Genomic DNA, 24,196 nt, shown 5'->3' with positions numbered 1-24,196 from the left:
GCAGGCACAGGGCTCTGCCTGGCCACATGGAAGCAGCCACTGCGGCCTGGGAGCGAGCCAGCGACCTCACAGAGCGCGGCGATAGCCACCAACGGCGGCCAACAGCAACCGCCCGCTCAGCGCGGCCACCGCCCCTCCCGCCCGACTCCACCCCCTCCGTGAGGCCGCGCCCTTCCCGCGAGGCCCCGCCCCGCCGCTCCCGGGGTCTGAGCACCGGAAGTGACGAGAGGAGGCGGAAGTGGCTGAGAGCGTGGAGTCAGGATGGTGAGAGTGGGTTGGTGGTGGGTCGGTGTTTTGGTGCCGCTACTGCCGTTCTTTTCACAAACGGGGTGGGGAGCGACGGGTCTGTGTCCTTCCCGAGCCGCCGGCTCTGCCCTTTGGCAGAATGCTGGGCGTTGGGCGGGCGGAGGGGCTGTGCTGAGTCACGGGGGTCCGGCGAGGCCCAACTCCGAGCCCCGCTCTGCGGCCGGCGGCGCCGGTAGGCACGGGAGTGCTGAGATCGAGGGAGCTTCGTGCAGAGAACGCGACGGGGGGGGTTGCGGGGCCGTGTGTCACCCCTGCGTGGGGTGGGCAGTGCTCTGGCATGAGCAGGGCCCCGAGTTACTTCACGGCAGCGCTTCGTGGCTTTCTCCTTGAGTTTTAGTTGCTTCTGCTCCGGTCTTTCCTCTTGTCTCATCTTCAAGGTGATTTATCTCTTGTGTGAGCTTGCTTACAGCAGTCTCACGGAGGTCTGCTTGTTGTTGAGTATGATGCTTGGTAGATGATGTATATAGAATTACGGAGTAGTTTGGATTGGAAGGGATCTCAAAGCCCGCTCAGTTCCACCCCTGTACCATGGGTAGGAAACACCACCCAGCAGCTCAGGCTGCCCAGGGCCCCATCCAGCCTGGCCTTGAGCACCTCCAGGGGTGGGGCACCCACAGCTTCTCTGGGCAGCTGTGCCAGTGCCTCGCTGCCCTTTGGGTAAAAGATATTCTACTAGCATCTAACCTAAACCTGCCTTCTGGTTTAAAACCATTCCCACTTCTCCTATTGCTATCAAATCCTGTAAAAAGTTGATATCCCTCTTGTTAATTTCCTTCAAGTGCTGTAAGGCTGCAGTGAGGTGTCCCTGGAGCTTTCTCTTCTCTAAGCTAAACAAGCCTTCCTCAGCCTTTTTTTACAGGAGACGTGCCCCAGCCCTCTGAGCATCTTCATGGCCATCCTCTAAACACAATTCAGCAGTTCTGCATCCTTCCTGTACTGTTGGCCTTCCAGGCTGCAAGCTCTCAGTGCTGGCTGATGTTGAGGTTTTTCATCCACCAGAATCCTCAAGTCCATATGCATGCACATAATAACAGCTATTTTAGGTTTTTCTAATCACTACCAGGTTATTGACTGTTACCGTGGCAACATATTGATACAGGAAATCTTAGCTGTGAGCACATTTTCTGTTTAATCCTGCATTGCTGCTAGGTGGAACTCCTGCATTGAGCAGCTCATCACTGTCACCTTCCAGAGACATCAGTCTGTTGGTGTGGCACCTTGTGAGAATAATGCTGAGATCACTTCAGTAAAATCGGACAGGTTAGCTTTAAATCAGTTGTTCAGGTGGCTTCACACAGTATATCTGTGAGGTGTGGTATTGTAGTTACTGCTACAAGCTAGTGTTTCTCCTTTGCTCTTTCCATGAACTAAGATATTAGTGTGCTGGAGTACACCTCCTCTTCGTGGGGAGCCTAAAACCATGGGCATAATCAATTTGATCTTAACTGATTGTGTCTATACTGAAGCTGAGCACGATCTGCTTTCTTCCCTTCCATCCTTGCAGCACAGGCTGGGAACTAACATTGTGAGTTTCTGTTTCTGCCACATCCCCAGAGTGTTTTGTTGCTACCTTTGGCCATCAAAATCTCTGAAATAATTCTTATTTACTGCATTTTTTTTTTTTTATAATTAAAGAGACTATGAAGTTTAGGACCTGTACATGAGTTATTTGAGGAGCATTGAAGCTATTTTCCACTTTATCTAACAGCACGTATGAAAGAGGCCTGGTTCTGTTATAACAATCCTTACTTTATGTTCCAGGAGTCCAGAGGAGCTTCTTCTGTGTTGAAGGACAGTATCCCGATTACTGATTTTTCACTTCCTGGACCATTTGAAGGTCATGGTCTTCTGCGCAGAGGGTATGCTTTGCTTTTTTAATGTTTAATAGTGCCATAGCTAACGTCAAACTTCCAATATAGGAGGAAAATGTGTTTTAAATGCACACTTTTTAAAGAAGGTTCTTGGCAGGTGAATCTTAAAGGCTGTAGCCTAAAGCCTGTGCGTTTAGTCACATTGTCTTTCAAGCTTAAGTTTTCTGTTAAACATCCCTTCAAGAAGTAGGTAATATCTGATGTTCCTTTTTAGAAAAATGATAGGCAAGTATTAGTCTTTATGAAGTAAATGCTAGTTGGAATATACATGTATGCATGTGAGCAATAGCAGTGTGTGAAATTAGTAATTTCAGTGCTGATACATAAAGTTAATCTATCTATTTCAGGGTATCTCAATATATCCAAAAGGTGCTGTATATCTTAGTTATGAAACTTGCAGACTTCTAAAAATCAGATACAATGTAGGAGGGACATAATTAACCTTACAGTGTTTTTATTTATTAGTATTTTTTCTTTGTTTCTGAAGGGAGTCAAGGAAGAAAAGCCATTGTTCTCTTTTTGAAACAGAAAATTTATGGAGAAAAGATGTCTGAAGTTAAACATTGTTTTCTTCTGGCACTGCTGTGTGAGGTGCTGGCACAGGCTGCCCAGAGAGGCTGTGGATGCCCCGTCCCTGGAGGTGTTCAAGGCCAGCTTGGATGGGGCCCTGGGCAGCCTGGTCTAGTATTAAATGTGAAAGGTGGCAGCCCTGCATGCAGCAAGGGGGTTGGAGCTTCATGGTCCTTGAGGTCCCTTCCAACTCAAGCCATTCTTTGATTCTATGCTGTAGTTAGAGCTCTTATTTGCTTCACCATTAAGCACTTTTTTATAATTCAAACTGTTAAATCTGTCTCTGTGCATTGATGTTTGTATCTGGGATTTGGTTTGGAATGTAACTTAAAAAAAGCACCTGATTAATCTTTTGAAATTCATTCTTTTCCTTGCATTTCTAGCTTTGCATGTGTGAAAAATGAGTTGGTGCCCAGCCACCCACTGGAGTTGTCAGAAAAAAATGTAAGTATTGTGTTAAATGTAGGCTTTTTCACTCTTAACTTATTATGGTGTTTAATTTAGTGTTACGGTTGCTTGGACTGCTTTGCGCAGCAGCCAGGGAGGTGGAAGAGGGTTTTGCTTTTAACAAAGTAAAAGTGTGTAACAACAGTAACACGCTGTTTTATTTGTGCACTGCTGGCAACTTTGTTTAACAGTTAAGCTTCCACTTTTGACTCTTAAGTATGTAAGTGGGCATCCAGTTCAGGGTTTACTTAGTGAGGGGCAGCCATCTGAAGGCTGTGTGTGCAACCTCTCCAGTTAGGTTGGCGGCGTACCTGTCACCTCTGGAAGGCTAATCTTCCTATTTTGTCTTTAGATTTGCCATGTATCTTCATTTTATGGGTCACAAAAAAAAATATGTAAAATATTTTTCTCTAAATTACGTTATCCCATCTAGAAATGTTATGCATACTATTTGTTCTAAGTGTAGTCTTGTCCAGCTTAGTCATCACTTGTGGGCTGTTTCAGAGTGGTCTGTGGATTATAGCTGCAAGGTTTTGTTATGACCACTGAGTACAGGTTTTAAAATAAGACATTTGTACTCCTTTTGTGATGTACAGTAGTGTATTATGTCAACGTTACAGGCATGTAGTTAGTACTGGGAAAGTTAGGATTGAGGCCAGGCGACTCAAGCTTCAGAACTATTGAGAAATGTCTTTTGTACACTTCAGTAGTCACAAGCCAGTTCTTTTTCATTAAAAGAAAACAACTCACCTCTATTACGTAGATCATTTTCTTTGTCTTACTGATCAGTTTTAGAACAGCTTGTAAAATTATGAGCTTTTTGTTATTTTTTTTAGTGATGCATAGTATGTATGATGAAGAGAAAAGAAATATTTCAAGTGGTTTCAAGTGGTCTGCAATAGCTAAAAGTAAAATTCATGACGTCTTTATGCTTTCTGTTCCAACATTAAACCAGACTTAGTTTCCCTTTTCAGCACTTGTAATAGTGTGGTGAAGTAGTGCACAACTACACCACTTGGTGGAGTTACTCATCCTCATTGTAAAAAAAAAAAAAAAATATATATATATATATATATATATATATATATATATAAAGGAAACTTGCTCTGCTTGATTTATAATAAAATCCTGCAAAATTCAATTTCAGTTTTATAGAACAAATGCATTACTCCCTGCATCACTCTCTTCCATGTACGTTTGATGGTATCATATGATACCACGTCCCTGGAGATGTTCAAGGCCAGGTTGGATGGGGCCCTGGGCAGCCTGGCCTAGTATTAAATGTAGTTGGTGGCCCTACGTGGAATGGAGGGTTGGAGCTTCGTGATCCTTGAGGTCCCTTCCAACCCAAGCCATTCTAAGATTCTGTGATCACTGGATTTGTTTTATACCCACGTTAATTAGCATATTCATGTAAGTAGGATATTGCAGATCTCTTCTATACTCGTCTGTACCTGAAAGTTGCTTTTTCTAAAAAATAAAACCAATTTTTGTTTGTTGTAGTTCCAGTTAAATCAAGATAAAACAAACTTTGCCATGCTGAGAAATATTCAAGGACTCCACGCGCCCTTAAAGCTACAGATGGAACTCAGAGCAGTGAAACAGGTAGGAGTTTTTTATCTAACTGCCATTGCTTAAACCACATTAGGGCATCTTTGGGAATGTAAGGTTTCAGAAGATGTCCTTCTGTCTTGAAATGCAACCACTTGGTTTCCAAAAGTAGCTTTCACCAAACTGTTCCTATTTAAAAAGAATTATTGCAGTTAGTAATAGAGCAGTCAGCGTGCTAAGGGCCTTCAGCTGCTGCTGTTTTATTTGCTACTTGCTGAAGTGGTCAGCACTGTAAATTTTATGTGGACTAGCGTTCTGTCTTTCCCATTAATTCAAAAATTAATACTTCCCTGTGTGTGGCCTATGATGTTCATAAGGAGTATCTGCAGCTGTAGGGAAAAGAGGCTTGGGGCTCTGAAGCAGGTATTGACATGGGAGTGGATACAGAGGTAATGCAAAACCTGAAGCAGGAAGTCTGATATATGCTTAGATTTTTTTTTCCAGCTGTTCTTGTAAGATCGGGGAAGGTCTACAGGAAATTCAAAGGTTTTAACTTTTAATTGGGAAGCTGAGGCCGCCTCCTTTTCCCTTTTATCCCCTGGATGGAGAGTAAGTGGAACATGGCTGACTTTGTCCCTTAGGGAACACAGTTTGGTGGTCCAAGTAAATTATTTTTTTTGCTCGTTGAAGATAGTCAATCTACTAAGAGCTGTTTCTTCAAGTAAGTGGGAGCAATTTTTTACTCCCCTCCAGTGGATCTTGTGCTACTGAACCACAGTGAGTTCCATTTAACTTGGTATAAATTTCCTGTCCTGAAGATGAAAGACAAGAGAGAGGACGTATGAAAATGTCCCTTTATCTCAGCTGTGGCCTCTTGTGAGGAAAAATCTTCTTCCTAACTGATATGCAGAAAATGAGGCAGGTGAGGGCAAAGATCCTGCTACTGTATTTCCACAAACGTTTGAGGGTGAGAAACATGATGATTTAGAAGACTATTTACTCCTGGCTTTTGTGTGTCATGTTAGATATACAAGCTCCTTTGTGGTTTCATTATACCTTTCTAAAGTGTTTAAGGGAATAGTTTGTGTATTGGGACATCTGATAGTTGTAGCAGCAGTAAGGCTGTTGAGGTGACCCTCCACAACTTCATGGGAACAGAACAGGGGAAAAAAACACAGAACTTTCTTTTTTCTTTTTAAACTAGTAGCTGCACTGCATTGAAATGTACAAATGAGGTGAAAGGCTGCTCTTCTCAAAACAGTGATGAGGAGCAGAAGATGGTGGTGTTTGGTTGGTTTTGATATTGATGTGTGCCAGTGGTTTTCTTACTTCATCATTGTTTTCAAAGGAAGAAGTGACTCTGCCTGTCACTATTCTCAGTCATAGAATTGCTCAGGTTGGAAAAGACCTTAAAGATTATCAAGTCCAACCGCAGCCTAATCACACTACCTTAACAACCCACCCCTAAATCATGTCTCTGAGCACCACACCCAAAGGGTGTTCAAATACATTCAGGGATGGTGGCTCACACTTCAGAAAGAAATTCAAAGATCTCCATTTCAGTCCTGCAACAACTTGAACTCTTGTTGTCCTTTTACAGGCCCAGCGTCTCCCATTTCTTCACAGCTCAAATATGGCACTGGATACTCTGAGGGGAAATGATGAATGCATCGGTTTTGAGGATATTCTGAATGGTAAATACATAGTTTTGAATACTGTAGAAACATTTAAAGGTGAAATTTAGGAACTGTGTAGTTCTTTGCCACTAGAGAGTAGGACCTTTAAAGGCACAAACTGGAAATAAAAAATTGAGTTCCAAAAGGCAAAGAAGCACCTTGGAGAGAGGAATAGGTGTGGTTCAGCTGCTAGTTGCATGGAATTTAATATGCAATGCTAAGTAAGTCTGTATTTGCTCTTGGGCTGGGTTTCTTGAGGAGATTTGCTCTAACATTGTATGCCTGTTTCCCCAGAAATTTTTGAACTAATTTTACAGATTTTGAAAGGCAGAGGTTACAAAGATGTGATGTTTTTTAAGTTCTATGATTAGAAACAAAGGCTAGAGGACAAAGTCATTAATGTGCCTTACTTATGAGAGAAAAACAGTTCAATACAGCTGTATTGGACCTTTCTTCCAAGATGCATTTGCAACCTTTTATTTTTGGCATTGACTTTTGTATGGAAGTGAAGTTCATACTATCAGTGATTGGTACAGCTTGTGTTTCCCATGTGTTCCTGGACAGCCTTTCAGTACAGCAGCCAATATGAGCCATACTTCGGGCAAGGGAGGAATCTCAGAGGATAGTTAATGGCGTAGGATTTTTGTTGAACAAGGCAGTAGGTTGGAGAAAGAAACCCAAGCATGTTCCAGCTAGCAGAAGAGCTGAATGATGAGCTCCTCTTGTGCTAGACACTAAAGAAGAGTTGCATTGGAAAGATGTATGGGACCCATGGGAGAAGCTGTGGTCAGGCTTGCGTCGTATTAGGTACAAATCTCATTCAGCCTTGGAGTCAGGTTATAGGATGTTGTGCTTTCGTAGAACTACTTGGTTTTACTTGAGTAGCTCCCTTCTGCCCCCTTACAAAACACTCATATCACTGTTCAACTGTAGGCGTACTGGTTACCTGATTATTGCTTTGGGCAGAGGCACACCGTGCAGTACTGTCAAGAATCAATTGAGTCATTTTTGCACTAAGCATTAAAATGAAAAAATTAAATATGGTCATCTTCATAGTTCTTACTGGTCTTTGTAGCTTGGTAAAAGCCTAATCCTTTTGACTTTTTCTTTTTCAGATCCTTCACAAAGTGAAGTTATGGGAGAGCCCCACATGATGATGGAATACAAACTTGGTTTATTGTAACAAAATGTACTCCAAAATGTTTTGTGTATGTCTTTATACTGCAGATCTAAATACATGATCACTAAATTGACACTCAGTGTTAAACAGTCATAAAGATACCATTTGCCTTCCTTGGTGAAAAGGCACATTAAATGTTTAAAGTCCATAAATTGTTCTGTGCTTGTTGTCAATTACATAAATGTCCTGTAAGACAGCTTAAATAATGTCTCTTCATACACTGCTCAGGACAGTCTCTTAGTTATGGAAATGCTATACATGTGTACAAGAAATCCAAAAAGTACCCATGCATTTTAAAACTGATTATTGTAGGTAAATGCATTTAATGGATGTTCTTGCAGAAGAACTTTTTAAGGGGGAAACAAAGATGTTTTCCACTGAGTAATGCTTTGTTCATGAAAACTTCCATACACTTTTTTAAGCATTGAATAAAAGTTTGCTATAAATGCTGTTGTGTTCCAAAATATAATTAATTGTGAATCACTGATCTCTTATCCACAACATAAAGCGTTGTTACCTTTTCTTGCCATTACTTTAAAGATCTTTCATTACTGCACTGCCAGTGGAACCCCGCTGCGTGCATTTCCTCCCTCCTCTTAAGGCAGCTGGAGTGGTTTGGCACTTTAGGCAACCGAGAGAATAACCAGGCGGGCTTTTCCACTCTTTGTTATATTGCTTATGATGGACAGACACCATATGTCTGTGACCACCTCCTCTGGTATTTTTACTAATGGAACAAAAGGGGTTGTGGTTCAAAACAGCTGATCTCTTGTCATCTGCAGGGAGCTTGAAACAATACTTCTAAGGCAGGAATTGTGTTTATCCAGCAGATTTATATTGCTCTCAGGTAAAGTGCTAAGTGCGCTCTTACAGATGATTTTAGCAGAAATGAGAAATGTTGCTACAAACCTCTTCACAGTCCCAGAACCTCAAGCATCTCTTGGGCTTTTCAGTATGCTTAAAACTGCCGTAAGCTCCTTACCCATATGCACCACAGCCTCTAGCTGCCTTCCTGTAAATTTCATGGTGCTCTTATGCGTATTTATTGCAAAACGTTGCAGCAAATTAAAAACACTGAGATGACAAGATAATTCATTGGTCGTTTGTTTTTTGTCTTAAGAAATTTCAAATTGCCTCTTGAAGAGTTAGAGAGACTAGAGGTTTTCTAATGAAGTAGAAGTTAAGCCCCCAGTTGTGTTTGTTGCCTCAGTGAGGTTATATGAAAGGACTCATAAATTTAACATGAAAGCATAGACCTACTCAATGTTTTATGTGGCTCTTCTTTCTGTGAGCTGCTGTGCTTTAAATTAGCAGGAAATGCTGCTCATATTCAATAACACATTCAATAAAAAGTGATTGAAATTCCTTGGTGGATATGTATAAAGCAAGAGCAAGCTGCTGTAGAGCAAGCAGGTTGGGTTTCACTAGACTTTGTGTCACAGTAGGCACAGGGCAGGGTGAGATCAATCCATATTCAGAGCAGGGAAGTTGCATTGTTCATCATGTCCGTAAGGATGCTAATTTTAGGAGTCAGCCAGGCTGGAAAGCAAATGGTGCATGTATGAAGCACGTATAAGAATTGATGTGGCATGCTGTTAACAGAATGGGAGTCAAACTGAGGCAAAGAGCTTTGGGGATTTAAAGGAAGTGTTACTGCTCAATTGGTTGAGGTGGAGGCTGGTCTTTCTGGCCCAGCCCCTTCTCCCTGTCTCTCCAGGCTTCTTTTTGTAAGGCTGCAAGCAGCAGCTCCCAGGCGTGGCCTGAGCAGAGGCGTGCCATGTGAGGTGTGTGGCTGGCTGGGTCAGCCTCGCTGCTAGGGCTTACCTGGGACTCAGGCTGGGCCATGGGAGGAAGGTGCTCTCAAGTGCGTGTGGTACTGCAGCCCCTACACTGACCTCTGGCAGACAGCAGTGCTGTCTCTGTTCTGCAGTTCCCCACCTCGTGTTGGTGCCGGTGCTCTGGGCAGCATCCCTTCCTCTCCCCCAGCACAGGAGGGAAGCAAAAGCACATCTTCCTGCACTGCTGTTTGTTTGCTATGACTGCAGAGATGATGGCTTATCGCTGCTGTATTCTGTTTGCATAAGTGTTACTTCACCTGTTCTCCTGTTGAACTTCGCCAGAAGCCATGTCAAGAACTACAAATACAACACAGAATTCAGACCAAATTTCACTATTAATTTCAGTTAAAATAATCTGTATTTGCATACAAATAAATCACCTGCTACAAACTTGAATATAAAGCACATTAGTACCTTGTTTCCTCAACATTTTCAATGCTAGGCACTTAAAAACACAAACCTTCATGTGTTTTGGCTGAACCTTAGCCAATCCCACGCGCTCTGTCTACCTGAAATGTTTTGCATACAGCAAATACTTGGTACAGCAAAATCAAACCTTACCAAAGCCATTCCCAAAGTGCACGTGCACCTTCTCATGCCCAGCAGGGCGCAGCTGCAGAACGGCCTTGCTACCTGCACTGAAGAAGTGAAGGCATATAACTCCTCCTTTTTTTCACTTCCAGGCAGTTTTCTGTTAATTTCACAAACACTTAGAAAACTGCATAATAAAGAGGAAACTGCATAATAAAGAGAGTGTAGTCTCTGTGCTGAAACTCTTTACATCAGTGTATCCTTAATGTCTCTACAACTACTTGCTAAGTTTTGGACCCAGTGATTACTGTAAAACTCATCTTGTCCTCTTGCAAGTTGGCAGCAACTTGGGCACCTCAGGGGAAAAGAGGTACATAGTTTTATTTACTGGCTAGTGTATAAACTAGCTAGGAAAAGCTAACGACCTTTAATTGCCAACGTAAGTTTTGGCTCATGAGGACAGAAGCAGAATGGCCATCCATATTAATTAGCATTCCCTCTCCTGGAGAAACGTAACTGTTGTCCCCAGTGACAGGTAGTAGAGATCTTTTCTCTCAGAGCGGTGAGGCACCAGCTCAGCTGCCCAGAGAGCTGTGGGTGCCCCATCCCTGCAGGCACTCAAGGCCAGGCTGGATGGGGCCCTGGGTGGCCTGAGTGGCATCCCTGCCCATGGCAGAGGCTGGGGCTGCTGTAAGCTCCCTTCCAACTACAACCACTTTTTGGTTGTGTTATTCTATGAACTCCCAGCCAGTGCCAACTCCACTCTACCTTATTTGACCCTTCGTTCAATCTTCTCAGTGGTCAAGATGCATATCATGAAAACAACATTGCCTTTCAAACGAAAAGGATCCATGATAGCATCGCCATGACGTACTCACATTTTTGGGCAGAGTGCCACTGAGAAGCTCTGAAGTACTCTTGATAGTAATGATCTGTCTCCTGATATGCTTTGATTTTTCTAACTAGTCTTTTTTGGGGAAGAAAGTCACACATAACCTATCTCTCCTTTCAGGGGTCAGGACAATTTTGGCTATAAAACTCTCCTCTGCAATAACACATTGGAGTGATCTTTAACAGGGTGTTTATTCCCACTTTTTATTATTCCCACTTTTGCTATGCTATGCATTCCAAAAGCTAATACTCTGGCTAGTTTCTGCCTATAGATCTCAAGCAAAAAAGAAGAAGAATCAACATGAAAACTGATTTCTAGGTTTAGAAAACTCAATGATTTGCCCCCTGGCCCAGGGCAAGTCACTTCTCCCTGTTGATTTCTGTTTCTCTGAAACAGGGAGGATAATATCTCTTGCAGAGGGCAGTTCCCAGCAGCATTTGTAAAGTGCTTTGAAGATTAGAAATGTTATTCAAGTGCAAATAAATTACGTTGCATTCATTGTAAGACACTTAGATGCATACTTTGGATTTGGTCACCTCATTTCAGAATTAATAGAAAAAATATATGAAGATCCACTGACAAAAAAGCTGTTACAGCTTTTCATTAGAAATATAAAGTAAGTTCAGTGCCGTCAGCTTAACTGGAAAACAAGAAACTTCCATGGGACAAAACATAGAGGTGTCTTTATGTAGTCTCTAATATATGAAAAAATGATAAAATATTTATAATTTAAACATAAATGTGCAATATGGCCTCTGCAAAACATAGGCACAGGCCTAACTTCACACTCTACAGGCTGGAAATTTCCTGAGTACGACAGTTCTGTGTGAAAATCCATTTTAAGATCTAAGTCACAGACAAAGTCCACACATCATAAGTTCAACTTGCGCAAACAATCTCTGGTAACTGCAGAGATAAGTCTTACAGCAGGTAGGACTCTTCCTTTCCGTTCAGTTGCTTTCTGAAAGAAGTACCTTTTTGTTTAGTAATTTTAGACAGTTCTGTGGGCTTCACAGTTAAGACGGACCTTTTAAGATGTACACAGTGGGCTGCATGCACAGCTGGCACGAGCTCTACTAGCTCCAGCTGAATTGCCAACATCCTCTGGCTACAGGGCTGATAAGCTTATCTCTGTCCCCCCACTTTGACACAAGATGTATCATAATCCACAGCTTATGTTTTCAAATTTGAGATGGGGTAAGTGGCAAAAGACAATCAGCCTACCTTACTTTTTTCTCCATACTGAAAGCAGCATTGAAATGTCCACTGCTAGCCTATCTGCATAGTTAAGTACAGGAGATAGGTTCATTCAAGTGCTAAAAAAAAGACTGGATGTAGAGTGCTATCAATTCAGTGCTCAGTGCAGCAGGGCCAGTTTTAGATTTCACCTGCAACTCTTGAGTTATCTCTATGGTGTCAGTATGACACAGTAGTCTTTGTCACAGCATGTCAGATTAGAAAAGCCAAATAGTTGGTGACTTCACTGTTCAACTATCAACGCTGTCTATGCTGGATACTTCTTCAGGTACAAGCAGAGCCAAGTCCTCCCCATTCCAGCTTGTGCACAGAAGCCAGCTGCAAGACACAGATAAGGCAGATATTGTTAGCTGAGTAAAGCGTGATGATTCAGCAGTAACAAACACACACGATAGCTCTGTTACAGCCATCTCCTGCAGCACAAAGCCCTGGGCATATCTTAATAAACAAAACCAATGATAGCAATGGCCCCTTATTAGACATGTTAGGCAATATAATTTCTGCTGTCTGTGAAAAATACTAACTTAGCAGGCAGACTGATTTCAGACTGGAACTACTAACATTTTATATCTCAAACAGTAACGTTGTGTGACAATCAGAAGGCTTTAGAGAGCAGTTATTCAAAGGATGGGACATCTGAGACACTAATGATGGAAGAAAAACAGCTTTCCAAAGTTTATTACGATGACGGCCTATGGTTTTGATTGCAACATGGAGTGATTTCATAATTAATATCTGTTAGCATTTGCTCAGGAGAGAATGTTTCAACAGAAACTTTCTCTACCGTGCAGCACTGAACCAAACTAAAACTGAAACTCTACAGCCTGGGCTCCCTGCCTTCTGTCTTGTCCCCCACTGGAAAACTCTTATCACTGCTATATCCCCCCGTCTCAGCTCTGCCATACTCCAAGCAGTTCCCTGCTGACAAGACTCAGAGTATCTGCCATAGGTTTGCTATATATAGCTAGTTCCTAAATTGGATGAAAACCGAAGAAAAGGCTACACACAAAATACATCCAGTGAGTTAGAAAACACTGAAGCTTGAGAATGCATTAAACCATCCAGCTTCAATTCACACCAGAACAGAAACCACCAGTAAAAGCACTCAGAAGCACCTTCCTCATATATGTACTTACCACAGTACGCCCAGTGGAATTAGACACAGGCTGGCTGACAAGAGGAAGCTAAAGCCTGAAAACCATGCAACCGTAGCTGCATAGATAACATTGAAGACTGAAAGTGAAATAGTGCCAGTCAAAACTTCTAAGCAGGCAATACAAGCAAACACAGCACCTGCAAAATAACAAATTGGATTCCATTACAAACAAAAGAAAACCAAAACTCTTTCAAAGTTTTCAACTTGTTTCAAAAGAGCTATCTGCAATATTTCAGCAAGTGTGCAAGAAACAAGCTCCTGAGTATCGTGGATCTTTGCTATGGAAGTGTTTTCCATGGGCACTCCTACAAAAGACTTTTTAAATGAAATTTTATTGTTGTTGTCAGTGGAAACTACTTTTCTTTGCTATTATCCTGTCACCATATCTACTTTATTGGATCTATTTGTCATATGAAGTTCAAACTGTTCGTACTAACCACATCCTGCACAGCTTCATCCTTTACCCCTTTCAATTCTCCCCTCTATTCTCAGTCTCCCCTTTCTTGTTTCCTCCTTCTCTAGTCTCCATTCTTACATGTGGAAAAGGCTCTTTGCAACAAAGAGCAACAAGGACTGCTGGTTCAGTACATAACCACATCCTTCTCATTTTGTAAATGAAAGAAGCAATCTTTCATTGGCTCTGAACTACACACGGGGGTGTCAGCCTATCCCATCTGTGTATTTTTGGACACATTTTATCAAGCTGCGTCCATATCCATCAGACTATAAACAAAATCACAATAGGTAAGCAGAAAAGGATGGCAAGAGGCAACCTGATTCCTGCATCAAACTACTCAAGTATCCAAAGCCACAAAGAATGCCAAGAAAACACAGAAACAGAAGCATTTGTTAGCATAGTGCAGTACAAAGAGATCTTTGTTTCAGTCTCTAAAGATGTGTATTTTTTAAAAATAAACCCAACTCACAAGAATGCTTCTAGACAATATGGGCTCCTCAAAATCTGGCTGCAGCAAAAGATGAGACACTAGAGACAACATTCTGAGGCCTCACATGCTTTTGTGTGTGTGTGTTCTGTTAAAGAAAGCACTTCTAGAAGTAATATGTTACAGCCCTTGAGATGCCTTTAAGTGGCCACGGGCATTTGTGAAGCTGGTACATTGCTTGGGATCCAAGCCTTTGTTTTCAAGTGTACTGAAGACTGACCACATCATGCTTATCTTTCTATGCTATAAAGTGTGACATTGATGAAACAACAAGAGTTTATTTTTCTCCATCAAAATCCTGTGAATGTAGAAGCTATTCTACATTTACAAAAGGAACTGTAATACTGCATCTGCATCCCAGGGCTGGCTGATGTGGTTGCCAAGCTGCTCTCCGTGTGTTTGAAATGTCATGGCTGACAGATGAAGTCCCTGGTGACTGGAAAAAGAGAAACATCACTCCCATTTTCAAGAAAGGGAGAAAGGAAGACCTGCGGAACTACAGGCTGGTGAGCCTCACCTCTGTGCCTGGGAAGATCACAGAGCAGATCCTCCTGGAAGAGATGTTAAGGCACATGAGGGACAAGAGGGTAATTGAAGACAACCAGCATGGCTTCACCAAGGGAAGGGCATGTCTGACCAAACTGGTGGCCTTCTGTGATGAAGCAACGGACAAAGGGAAGGCAACTGATGTCATCTACCTGGACTTGTGCAAGGACTTTGACATGGTCCCCCACCAAACCCTTACATCTAAATTGGAGAGAAATGGGTTCAAAGGGTGGACTATTTGGTGGATAAGGAATCAGTGTCCTCCAAGGGCCCGTCTTGGAACCAGTACTCTTTAACATCAATGACACAGATGACGGGATTGAGTACATCATCAGCAAGTTTGCTGATGACACCAAGCTGAACAGTGCAGTTGATACGGCAGAAGGAAGGGATGCCATCCAGAAGGACCTTGATAAACTCGACAGGTGGGACCATGTAAACCTAATGAGGTTTAACAAAGCCAAGCGCAAAGTGTTGCACTTCGGTTGGGGTAATCCCAGATAAGTATACAGATTGGGAGAAGAAATCCTTGAAAGTAGCCCTGCTGAGAAGGACTCAGGGGGTCAACAGTAGCCTGGGCTGCTTCAATGGAGGGGTGCCCAGCAGGAGTAACATGTCCAGGTCCAGGACCCTTAACTCAGGAAGGATGTGGAGCTTTTGGAAAGAGTCCAGAGGAAGATCATGAGGATGATCAGAGGGATGGAATGCCTCTTCTATGAAGACAGGATGAGGAAGCTGGGCTTGTTCAGTCTGAAGATGAGAAAGCTCTGGGGAGATCTCATTATGGTCTTCCAGGACTTAAAGGCAGACCACAATCAGGAGATAAATCATTTTGCACAGGTACATAGTGACAGGACAAGGGGGAATGGTTTTAAGTTAAAGGAGGGGAGATTTACATTAGATACTATGAGGAAATTTTCCACAGTGAGGGTGGTGAGATGCTGGAACAGGTTGCCCACAGATGTTGCAGATGTCCCATCCCTGGAGGTGTTTAAGGGGGCCCTGGGCAACCTGATATAGTACTTGACCTAACAGCTGGCAACCCTGCCTGCAGCAGGGGCATTGGAATTTGATGATCCTTGAGGTTCCTTCCAACCCAAACCATCCTATGATTCTGTGATCTGTATAAGTATTAAGAATTCTTCTGCTTCATATTCTCCATAATCTTTCTTTTAAGAGCAATAACTTCTTTCGAAGTTGAAACTTGCAGTAGAATCATAGAACCACCAAGGTTGGAAAATACCTCCAAGATCATCCAGCAAGCAGTCTGAAAATACCAACATCTATCTATTTGTTTAAAGGTGACCTTGGTGCATCTCTCTTCTGAAATACAACATCACAGCATTTTTGAAAAACAAATTCCACTCACCCTGCTCACTGGGGAGGACCACTTTTGACAGCATGGATCGGAGAACAGGAATAGGCATAATGCTGAATAAAGACGGCACTCTTACTGTAAAGCAATGAATCAGTAATGAGACACGAAGGTAATAGAAATCCCGGATTTTACAGACACCAGACATGTATTTTTGAGTGCTCAGTTTCCTAAGTGGTAAAAGGCAATACGTAAATAAATAAATAAATCTAACCAGGTGTGCACTGAAACATAAGTATCCAAGCACAGAGGAATCCCTAAATCCCCTATATTTGTATAGTATTAAAACCAAATCATAAGGCAATGTAAGCCAAGTAATTTCATTCACTCTCCATACTATTCATCTTTTAATTAAACCCTAAATCAGTATGACTCAACCTTGTATATTTTATGTCTTCAGTGTGGCACATCCAATCATAGAATCATAGAATCATAGTTGAAAAGGACCACAGTGATCATCGAGTTTCAAGCCCCCTGCTATGTGCAGGGTCGCCAACCACCAGACCAGGCTGCCCAGAGGCACATCCACCACCACCACCAATCACTATAAATAACACACGAGCATTTTCTTTTGTGTTGTTGAGAATTTACTATGAACTCACCTAAAAACATGAGCAGGGTTGTTTTGGCAAAGGCAGCCATGACAATTCCTCCAATGTAAGAAAATATCCCAATAAATACAATGTAAATGTCTTTGAGACATTTAGAAAATAAGTAAACTCCCAAAAAACTGGTCAGAGAGATGGAAGTGAATGCAGCTGCTCCATATCCAATGTACACTTCAGTCCAGCACAGTGGCTCGTCCAGCTCATACAGTGTAAAAAGGGAACTCCCCCCAAACATAGTAAATAAATAAGTCATAAATATAAAAAGTAACACAATGATTAAAATTCTCTTTCTAGAAGGGGCAGTTTTAAACAGCATGTACACTCCAGAAAATGTTTCTTTTAGGTGTTCTTTGTAAGACAATGGTGCCTGTTGCTGGAATTCAGATATGTGCACTGTGTCTTGCAGAAAAAAAGTGATATAGATAATGTTAACAACATGAAGTAGAGATGCTGTAGCAAAGGTCCATGTAAAGCCCATTTCTCTTAAAAAGTACCCAGAAGACAGTCCTGCCAACCCAGATACAACTCCAAAAATTAAATCAATCACAGCTATTCGTGTTGTTTTCTGCTTCTCATCATGACACTGATCTGCTATATAAGCAAAACCTCCTCCAAGGAAAGTTGCCATACTCCCAAACAGTCCCGAAATAAATGTAGCCAAAAACAGGACAGAGGTTGGCCAGGAGAAGTATGATACTATAGTGAGGAAAATATCTGCAATCAAAGCTCCAATTGATGGCAAAACCAAAGACTTTTTTCGTCCCTGGTGATCCCCATTAGCTACGATGATAAAAGCAACTATCAGGCTGGGAACTGCCCCTGTTAAGTCCAGCTGCATATTAAAAAAAGAAGTCTTTTCTTGAATTGCCTGCAAAGAGAAAATCAGAAATAATGGTAAACACCATAACATATTGTAAATATATATATATATACATATACATGACATATAATTATGCACTTATATACTTACGCCATAATAAGCATGCAGCATAACACTTAGCATAAAACAGTAGTTGTTTACATACTATAAAATATATTGTAAAATGTGCAATATCACCTTCCAAGATTATGTGAGCTCATATAATACCGTATTATGCTGTAATCAAATATAGTACAGTATTATATATTGTAATATATACATTATACTATTAACAATACACAGGAATTGCACACTCAAAGGCATGCTTTTGTAATTCTATTTCCAGTATCTCTCAAACATCCCTTGTTGCATTAAACCCCAGAACCAGAGCTCATTTCTTAAGATATGCTCTCTCAAGTACTCTTGACAGAGCAGTTTAACAGAGACAAAACAACAATTCTTTGCTATGTTCATTTACAAGAGCTGGTGTTCGTACTGTAGGCACCTCCTTCAGTACAGGGCACTGCCAAAGGATACTGGGCCCATTTTAATCCTTCAGAAATCAGTAGTAGAACAATCTTTGATTGAGAAGTACAGCCCAGGCTCTCTACTCACAGGAGATCTTTTTTTCTCCCTAAATAATCCTGGTGGGAGGGTCACAAAGAAGCAATTCACTGTCCAGCACATTCTGCAAGTGAATAGAGCAGCGTTTGCTGCTGACATCCCAGTGTGCAGTGTTATGAATAGTAACAGCACACAGATGTGAAATGGTATTAAAAATTATATTGACCCATGTGTACAGAATGAGAACTAATTCCTTACTGGCAAGCTCTGGGTTCAGAGCTGTCCATCCATATCACTGTCCAAATCAGTGATATCTCTACTGATAAGCCACAGCAGGTATTCTCATGAGGAACAGTAGCTAATGCTGTAAATTATGGGAAAAAATGTCTTGGTTCTTTCAAAAAGAAGTTTAAAAAGCAAATACAGTTTATAGTTAATAGAATATTAATGGTTGTAAAGAGAAGAACTCAAAAGTTAATAGGAAAAATATATTTTTCTCATTTATGAAGCTGGCTGCTAAGTGATGATGTACAGCAAGCTGATTTGAATCTAGCTTTTAATAGATTTATGCAGTCCCAGCAGCCTTTTCAAAGAGAACAACCTGCCCAGATAAAAGAGCAGCAGCAGAGGAGGTGGTAACTGCATTCACACAAACCCTTCCTACAGGATCATCTCACAAAATAGATTTTCAGACAGAGAGAGTAACTCTGAAATAAGACCCCTGAGGCATCACACAGAGCTGGGCAGCAGCCGTCTGTGGGTATGGCAGTGCAGTGGGAAGCCAGGCAGCCTGGAGCATACAGCTGTAGGAAAGGATTTAATGTGAGAGGAGGATGGCAGCAGGACTGGCAACAGATGGGAAATTATTTGCTCTGAAAAGACAGTGCCAATGGGAAAGGAAGCAACTCAGTCTGCACGCAAATGGGGCACAGCAAACAAAGCACAGGCAACTCCAGGGCAGTGAGTGGCTGCATTTGTAAAGCCTGAAAACACCTTTCTGCCACAGGCTGTGCTATTTGTGCCAATTATTGTTGTAGGTGTTGCTTCTTTACAAGTGTTGGGTTCCAAGTCAATGACCATCATAGAAATGGTAGTACACTGGAAATCAAGCTAAATATTGTTATGTATGGATGTTCTCAGTCTGCATTAAACATGCAATGCAAGTGTGACTGCTGAAACACACAGATGTATGAACGAGAGGAAGAAACCAGAGAATGCTTGGGACTCATTGCTTTGGAAGTAGGTGTACAACACAGGGAATGTGGCTAGAAACAGGAGGGGAGCCAACTCTTTGAAAGGGTAGACAATAGCAGGACAAGGGGAAATGGTTTTGAGTTGAAGGAGGGAAGGTTTAGGTTGAATATCAGGGGGAAATTCTTTACTATGAGAGTGGTGAGGTGCTGGCACAGGCTGCCCAGAGAGGTGGTGGATGCCCCATCCCTGGAGGTGTTCAAGGCCAGGTTGGATGGGGCAGCCTGGTCTAGTATTAAATGGGGAGGTTGGTGGCCCTGCCTGTGGTGGGGGGGTTGGAGCTTCGTGATCCTTGAGGTCCCTTCCAACCCAAGCCACTCTATGATATGATTCTGTGACACCCCGAAATGACTGTAACCCTGCTTCCACAAATGACCTGCTGCCTACTGACCAGACAACTAAAGAAGTACAGAAAAACTCCATTTAGAGCGAAAGGAACTCAACACCCCCCCTTCGTGTTGTTTTAAGCTCATCAGAAACGGATACAGAAAACGACTGGTCAAATCCTCAGCTGCTTTATAATCATGTAGCTACAAAGATCAGTATAACTACGCACACTTGAGAATAAAGGTCTAGCCTTCTAATCTGTGAATTCTCTCTGCTCATGCTGGACAGAAGTAATGCTCAAAAACACAGATTACAAAATTAAAAGAATGACAGCGAAGAAATGATTCATGTCCATACGGATTAAATTAAGAGGGGAGTTTTTTGCCTGAGGCTACAATGTAGAGCATACGACTAACAGGCTCACAAAATTACAAATATTACTGAGTGACAAAGGAAAATGCAGGTGTCCTGAACGATAAACAGCGTTTAATTAATGACATAGCTCTTCCTGAGCTACAAAAAGGATTATTCAAGCCAGGGATCAGAATGCTCCAGCATGTATTTGAGTTACTTTGAAATTTATTTTAATTTATCACAAAATTGCTATGATAAATGCAAATCCAAAGAAATAATTAATCTACGTGCTGCCAAGACTATCCATTTTGAATGACAGTCTATTTCTTTTCTGTAGACCTCAAGTGATTTTGTCTTCAGTTTCTTATTACATTTCAATTTGAAATAGATGAGATCTTTAGAAAGCTTCTCCAGACCCAGAACGGAAGGACTTACAGTAAATCAACCTATAAAAGAGGTTTTCCTCTAAAAGTTGACACCAAACACCCCTGACAGTAAAATTTACAGGACCTATGTATATCATTCAGGGTGATCTTGGAAAATCCCAAACACCTACCTCTATTGTCAGCAAAGGGCAGATCCTTTGTTACTGGATCTACTCTTTTCACTATACACGGGGTTACAGCTCAGCACAGACACCACTGAAATTAATTGACAATTTTTGAGTTCTACGTCCATATACAATGGGAACAAGCATGGTACAAGAATATAGGCTAGACAGATAGACAAGAGCATGATTGTTCAATAATTCATGGCCTGTGGGCTACCACCAAAACAGTGGGAATGGAACTTTGGCAAGAAAGGGAAACAAACAAGTTCTATTAGCCATTACTCAGATAACGTCTTGAAGGACTCCTACTCTCAAATATCAAAACTTTTGTATATGGGAAACACAGTTGGCTTCCTTTATGCCAAAAATCCTGTAGCTTGCAAATCCACTGTCACCTCAATCTGCACTGCTGTGTAAATTTCAGCACTCTGATTCAGTGTTTTGCCAAAAGGTATACCAAGTGTTAAATCCTGGAGCGTATGTGGTCACAATTGGAAGATTAATTTGAATTTGGGGGATTTCTAGCTAATGCAAAGTACAGAAATGTTTTTGAAATGTTGGTTTTCTGATGGACTCTGTGACTGGAACTACCAAGCACAACATTTAATTCTAAGAGTTGTCTTTTCCATTGACATACGACACTGTACGATAAAATGCCCACAGTGAAAAATGAGGAGCTAATGCTAAAAAAAGGCTTTAAGGGAGAAACACACAAGCACATTTATAACAATAATTGGTTATTATCTCCAGATCAGTTCCAATGGATGGCATACATTACCTTCCTTTGCTGCCTGGGCAGCCCAGAATGCATTCTGAACTAGAATTCTATTTACCTCTTAATCTTCAAATTCTTCCTACTCCTGCCCTATGAGGAAGAACCTACTTCATGCTAAAAATTCTGACCATTTCTTATCTTCAACAGAAGCACGAACCATTAAAGATTTTATTTTATGTATGACAAATGAGGTTGATATGCTTCAATGTTCAGTCCTTCACATAAGCAGCTTGTCACAGATTTCAATCTTGGATGTGACCAAAATCTTCAAGTGCTAACCTGTTTTACTGCAGCATCAAGGGATACCAACAGTTAGCTTCCATTAACTTCATTTTCTGTGTAATTTAACCCCATTTTCTGGATAATTTACAGTCCAGGCATCTACTTTTCTCACTGTACCATGAAGAGTCAGGTTCCACTTAACCCAATCCAAGCTTCAGTTGCTGTTATCAAGGATGATTTTGCTGAACCTCTTCTGTAAATATATTCTTATTGTCATCCCCATATTAGATACTGCAATTCTGTGGCTACATAGTGTGTTAGAGAAATTCACTGCTTCAGAAAAACAGCTATAAACAGAAAAAAAAAAAAGAGTTGAAAGAGACAGTAGGGAGGTGGTGGAGTCACAGCTCCTGGAGGTGCTCAAGAAAAGGGTAGATGTGCCACTTAGGGACTTGTTTAGTGGGCATGGTGGCGATGGGTTGATGGTTGGGCTAGATGATCTTAGTGGCCTTTTCCAACTTAATGATTCTGTGATTCTCTGAAAGCAAAAATGGAACATGATCAACTCTTCCGTTGACACCCCACATCAGTTCTGCTAATGTGTAGCATTAAAACCGCTCTGAAGTACCACTGCAGAGGTTTCTGTCAGCACCTAGCGTACCATGAAAAAGTGTTACAAATGGAACTGGCCATGGGATCATCATGCCATCTTTGTATTTCAGCAACGTAGACAAGCACTGTTCTGTGAATGGTAGATCTGATGTTTTATATATATATGGGGCAATTGTCAAACTGTACATACAAAGAGCACTCCAAATCACAGACACCACTGACAGTGCATAAACACACGCACAGCTCTTACTGGAAGGAGAGCCTTCAGCTGCACCCTTTGTTATGGGAGGCCAGTATCAACTTGGGCCCAATCTAAGATGATTTTCAACCAGTTAAAGACGATTAAAAGATTAGAGGATGAATTTATCTCAGCGTCTTCCTGGAGAAAATTCATAGAAGCATAGAACTGTTTGAGTTGGAAGGGACCCTTAAAGGCCACCTAATTCAATTCCCTGAAATGAACAGGGCTATCAAGGGCTAGATCAGGTGCTCAGAGCCCCATCTGTGACTCTGAATGTCTCCAGGGATAGGGCTCCAACCACCAGCACTCTGGGCAACCTGTGCCAGTGTCTCACCACCCTTATCTTGCTCTTCTCATCACCCTTAGCTTCTTCCTTATATCCCCACAGACTTCTCTTCTCCAGGCTGAGCCTCTTTCAGCCTTTCATTGTCCTGGAAGCATGACATCTACGTACAGTGCAACACTAGAGCAAGTAGGCAGCAAAGTGACAGTGGTTTAGGAAACTACTGCTTTTTCTACCTATAAAAGGTTAAATAAGGTTACAGAGAGGGACGCTGTGTTGCTCAGTACCTGCAGGTTGAAGGTTTTATTGCCTGTACTTCCAGTTGCCTTTTTTCTTTGCTCTTACCTTCTCCATGACATAAGTTGGGCTGCTCTTGTTTCGCTCACAGTGACTGCTGTTGTCACTGCTTATGGCCGTGGAGTTGTACTCCTCTTCCCACAGCTTTCGGTAAATGAACTGCTGCACCACCGGGCTCGTCAGGGAACTTGCGAATATGTAGATGAAAATGACCGGCTCCACGAGCAAAACCTTCCTCATTTCTGGATCTTGCCTTTAACTCGCTTCAGCAGAGAAAATAAAACGTCACAACGATCGACAAGAGGAAAGGAAACCACCATCTAAACCTGCGGGAGGAAGGAGAGCGGCACTCAGCCCAGCGCCTCCTTATCCCCGCCGGCCGCCCTCCCCTGCCCTCAGTGCCGTACCTCAGCCAGGCCGCACCCGCCCCGTCCCCGCGGAGGTCACGCCGCGCCGTGTTTATGTCCCGCACTGCGCGACACCGAGCGCCGGGCGGCGAGGGCGGCTCTCCCCGCGGCGCGGTCCCGCCCCTCGGCCGGGAGGAGGGAGGCGGGCGGTGCGGGGTGGCGCGGCTTGGCCTGCCTTGGCTTGGCGGTGCGGCCCTGCTCGGCCCGGGGGGTCGGCAGGTGTTTGGTGCAGCTCTGTTCGCTTTTCCTCTCTGTGCCTTCCCATCTCCAGCCGGTTTTGATGGAGAGATTCCGTGACCGCTTTTCCCTGTTCACACGCTCATGGCAGGGTTTGGTTGCCAGCAGTTTGTCTCTGGGCCATGCCTCTCGATTTCCCACAGTCAAGTGGTTGCTGCCAAGGGAAGGTGGAGTGGACTTTGTCTTCTGGCAGTGCTGCCCCAGCTCGTGCTTTGGCACTGTGCAAGAGGTGATGGTGGTGCAGATCTGCCGTTGTGCTGCTCCGCTGGGGCTGTACCCGCCGTGGTGAAGGATAGCATAGGCCCCAGCTGCAGTGCTCTGCCCAGGCCTGGGGGTGAGGCACAAGATGGGTACAGTGCTGCTGGAGCGGGTCCAGAGAGGGCCAGGAGGGTGATCAGAGAGCTGGAGTGCCTCTCCTGTGAAGACAGGCTGGGGGAGATGGGGGTGTTCAGCTTGGAGAAGTGAAGGC

The 24,196-nt window shown here is 42.6% G+C and overlaps 2 protein-coding genes across 5 annotated transcripts; one reads left to right on the top strand and one right to left on the bottom strand.

Annotated features, from left to right (window-relative positions):
* The first annotated feature begins 228 nt into the window (after nucleotides 1–228).
* Nucleotides 229–8,047, top strand: POMP (proteasome maturation protein). The gene is made up of 6 exons (XM_417119.8): nucleotides 229–264; nucleotides 2,068–2,165; nucleotides 3,131–3,191; nucleotides 4,698–4,799; nucleotides 6,346–6,439; nucleotides 7,537–8,047. The coding sequence occupies exons 1-6, from the start codon at nucleotides 262–264 to the stop codon at nucleotides 7,602–7,604; spliced, it is 426 nt and encodes a 141-aa protein (XP_417119.4). The 5' UTR covers nucleotides 229–261; the 3' UTR covers nucleotides 7,605–8,047.
* A 1,731-nt stretch (nucleotides 8,048–9,778) lies between these two features.
* On the bottom strand, nucleotides 9,779–23,566 carry SLC46A3 (solute carrier family 46 member 3). Of its 4 annotated transcripts, none has more exons than XM_015277964.4 (6): nucleotides 23,491–23,566; nucleotides 23,132–23,409; nucleotides 16,743–17,616; nucleotides 16,135–16,218; nucleotides 13,256–13,412; nucleotides 9,779–12,437 (listed from the first exon to the last, which is right to left on the bottom strand). In XM_015277964.4, exons 2-6 carry the CDS (start codon nucleotides 23,321–23,323, stop codon nucleotides 12,350–12,352), a joined length of 1,395 nt encoding a protein of 464 aa, XP_015133450.1. In that variant the 5' UTR covers nucleotides 23,324–23,409; nucleotides 23,491–23,566; the 3' UTR covers nucleotides 9,779–12,349. The 4 variants fall into 4 exon arrangements, with proteins under 4 accessions (XP_015133450.1, NP_001025999.2, XP_046797868.1 ...); NM_001030828.2 differs by having other exon boundaries at nucleotides 23,132–23,346; XM_046941912.1 differs by lacking the exon at nucleotides 23,491–23,566 and adding an exon at nucleotides 20,660–20,744 and having other exon boundaries at nucleotides 23,132–23,345.
* Between the last annotated feature and the right edge of the window lie 630 nt (nucleotides 23,567–24,196).

The sequence above is a fragment of the Gallus gallus genome, chromosome 1 (genome assembly GCF_016699485.2).
Source record: "Gallus gallus isolate bGalGal1 chromosome 1, bGalGal1.mat.broiler.GRCg7b, whole genome shotgun sequence".
NCBI classification, from domain to species: Eukaryota; Metazoa; Chordata; class Aves; order Galliformes; family Phasianidae; genus Gallus; species Gallus gallus.
The sequence above is the reverse complement of the archived record's forward strand: the minus strand, read 5'-3'. Positions and strand labels throughout refer to the sequence as shown.